General features: G+C 42.4%; 1 protein-coding gene across 1 annotated transcript; it reads left to right on the forward strand.

The window, feature by feature from the left end:
* The first annotated feature begins 243 nt into the window (after positions 1 to 243).
* LOC6640181 (seminase) lies at positions 244 to 1008 on the forward strand. The gene has a single exon (XM_002062926.1). It carries the CDS (start codon positions 244 to 246, stop codon positions 1006 to 1008), a length of 765 nt encoding a protein of 254 aa, XP_002062962.1.
* The last annotated feature ends 861 nt before the right edge of the window (positions 1009 to 1869 follow it).

Consider the following 1869-nt stretch of genomic DNA (forward strand, 5'->3'; position numbering starts at 1 on the left):
AGTTAAAAAACCTTTCTTTTCATATATTTAAACTTTAATAATAAGATTTGACAAAAACAAATGCCATTCCTACAATTTATTAACCTCAATTAAGGTTCTGAAATTGATCTTGACCCACTTTTTTTGTAGATTCAAAACTACGTCATTGCTTCTTGATCTAAGAGAAAGTTGGATATTTGCTCAAGTGTTTTCTTATTGGATAATATAAAAGCTAGAACCGAATACTTGCCACATTTAGTCAAAATGCTAAGAGCCCGATCAAAAGTTCTCATTCTAAGTTTACTTCTCCAGTTGCTTCAGTTCAGCAGTTGTCAGAGAAGGATACAGCCCCGCATTGTGGGAGGCACTGCGACCACCCAATCGGCCTTGGGTGGTTATGTCGTGAATCTGCGCAACAATGGCGTCTTCTTTTGCGGTGGCTCGCTGGTTACATCAATCTATGTGGTAACAGCGGCTCACTGTGTCTATGGAGTTCAGGCTAGTCGGCTCACCGTCCAGGGCGGAGTGAGTAAATTGAGCCAAACGGGTGTCATACGAAAGGTGGTCAAGTATTTTGTGCCCAGCTCCTACAGTAGTGAACGCCTGAACATGGATATTGCTGTGATACGTCTGCAGAGTGCGATGACTGGTTCGAATATACACACCATATCCCTGTGCAATGTCCAATGGAGTCCTGGCGATTGGATGCGTGTCTCTGGTTGGGGCATCACCAGATATGGCAATTCAAGTCCTTCCAACCAACTGCGAACAGTTCAGCTGAAACTGATCAAGAAGAAAACATGCCAGAGTCTCTATAAATATAAAGATGTTCTCTATGCCTCCACGTTTTGTGCCACGGCTCAAGGCAAGGACAGTTGTTCGGGGGACTCGGGTGGTGGGGTCATCTACAATAATCAATTGTGTGGCGTTGTTTCGTGGGGCGAAGGTTGTGCCAATCCCAAGTATCCTGGCGTCTATACGAGCATACATCGAACACGTAGCTTCATTTTGAGCTCCATGAATAAGTGACGAAGCGGATCAGAGCAAAAGCTAATGGAACGGATGTTGTTGTAGTTAACTATTAATAAGTTTGTTTAAAATATTAATTAAAAGTACCTTCATACATGCACAATGAAAAACTCTACAAGCTAAAGAAGGCGTCAGGAAGTCAGCCCTACAAAAACCGGATGCAGCCTGAGTTGGTGTTGAGTGATTGACAATAAAGATATCAGAGAATACTAAGCCGCCTGGTCGTCTCTGGAGACGAAGGGCCCAAGCGATGAGTGCCAGCATCCGTTCAGATAGCGCTAATTTCATATTGATTTGCATTGATTAGCCACCAGGTTGGTTGGCTGGTTGGTTGGTGCCTTGGTTCCTGTGGGCAAACGGAAGGAAGTAAATGGGACCAGCACCTCTTCATAACTTGGCACGGGTCAGAGTCTCTCTCTCTCTCTCTCGGTCTCATTGTCTTTGTGTCTGATATATAAACTTTCATATCCCGTCAACTAATTTGTGTTGTATTAAGTGCAGTTAAAATGCCACTTAACACGTGCTCTCCATGGCAAACTCTGATCGCCATCAATTTGAATTGCTCATTTGTATAATTGTGGATCATTGAGCTTGGAATGGCCCCCTCCCCCTCTCCTCGCCAGGTTTAAGTTCAGTTCACTAACGGTGGCGGATGATAAACCGCAATCTGATTAATATCCATCTATGTACCTATAATGATCCATGATTTGTGGCAATTTCTAATGCATTTCTTGTGTTTAAAACAATTTCATTCAATTTATATAGTGGTAAACGTGATTGGCCTTTAATGAATAATTATTTCATATACCATATGTAGATGCTAACAAACAGCAGAAGGAAAGTATCTATTGAGGCTGAATT

Source organism: Drosophila willistoni, assembly GCF_018902025.1.
Source record: "Drosophila willistoni isolate 14030-0811.24 chromosome 2L unlocalized genomic scaffold, UCI_dwil_1.1 Seg196, whole genome shotgun sequence".
In the NCBI taxonomy this organism is placed as follows: Eukaryota; Metazoa; Arthropoda; class Insecta; order Diptera; family Drosophilidae; genus Drosophila; species Drosophila willistoni.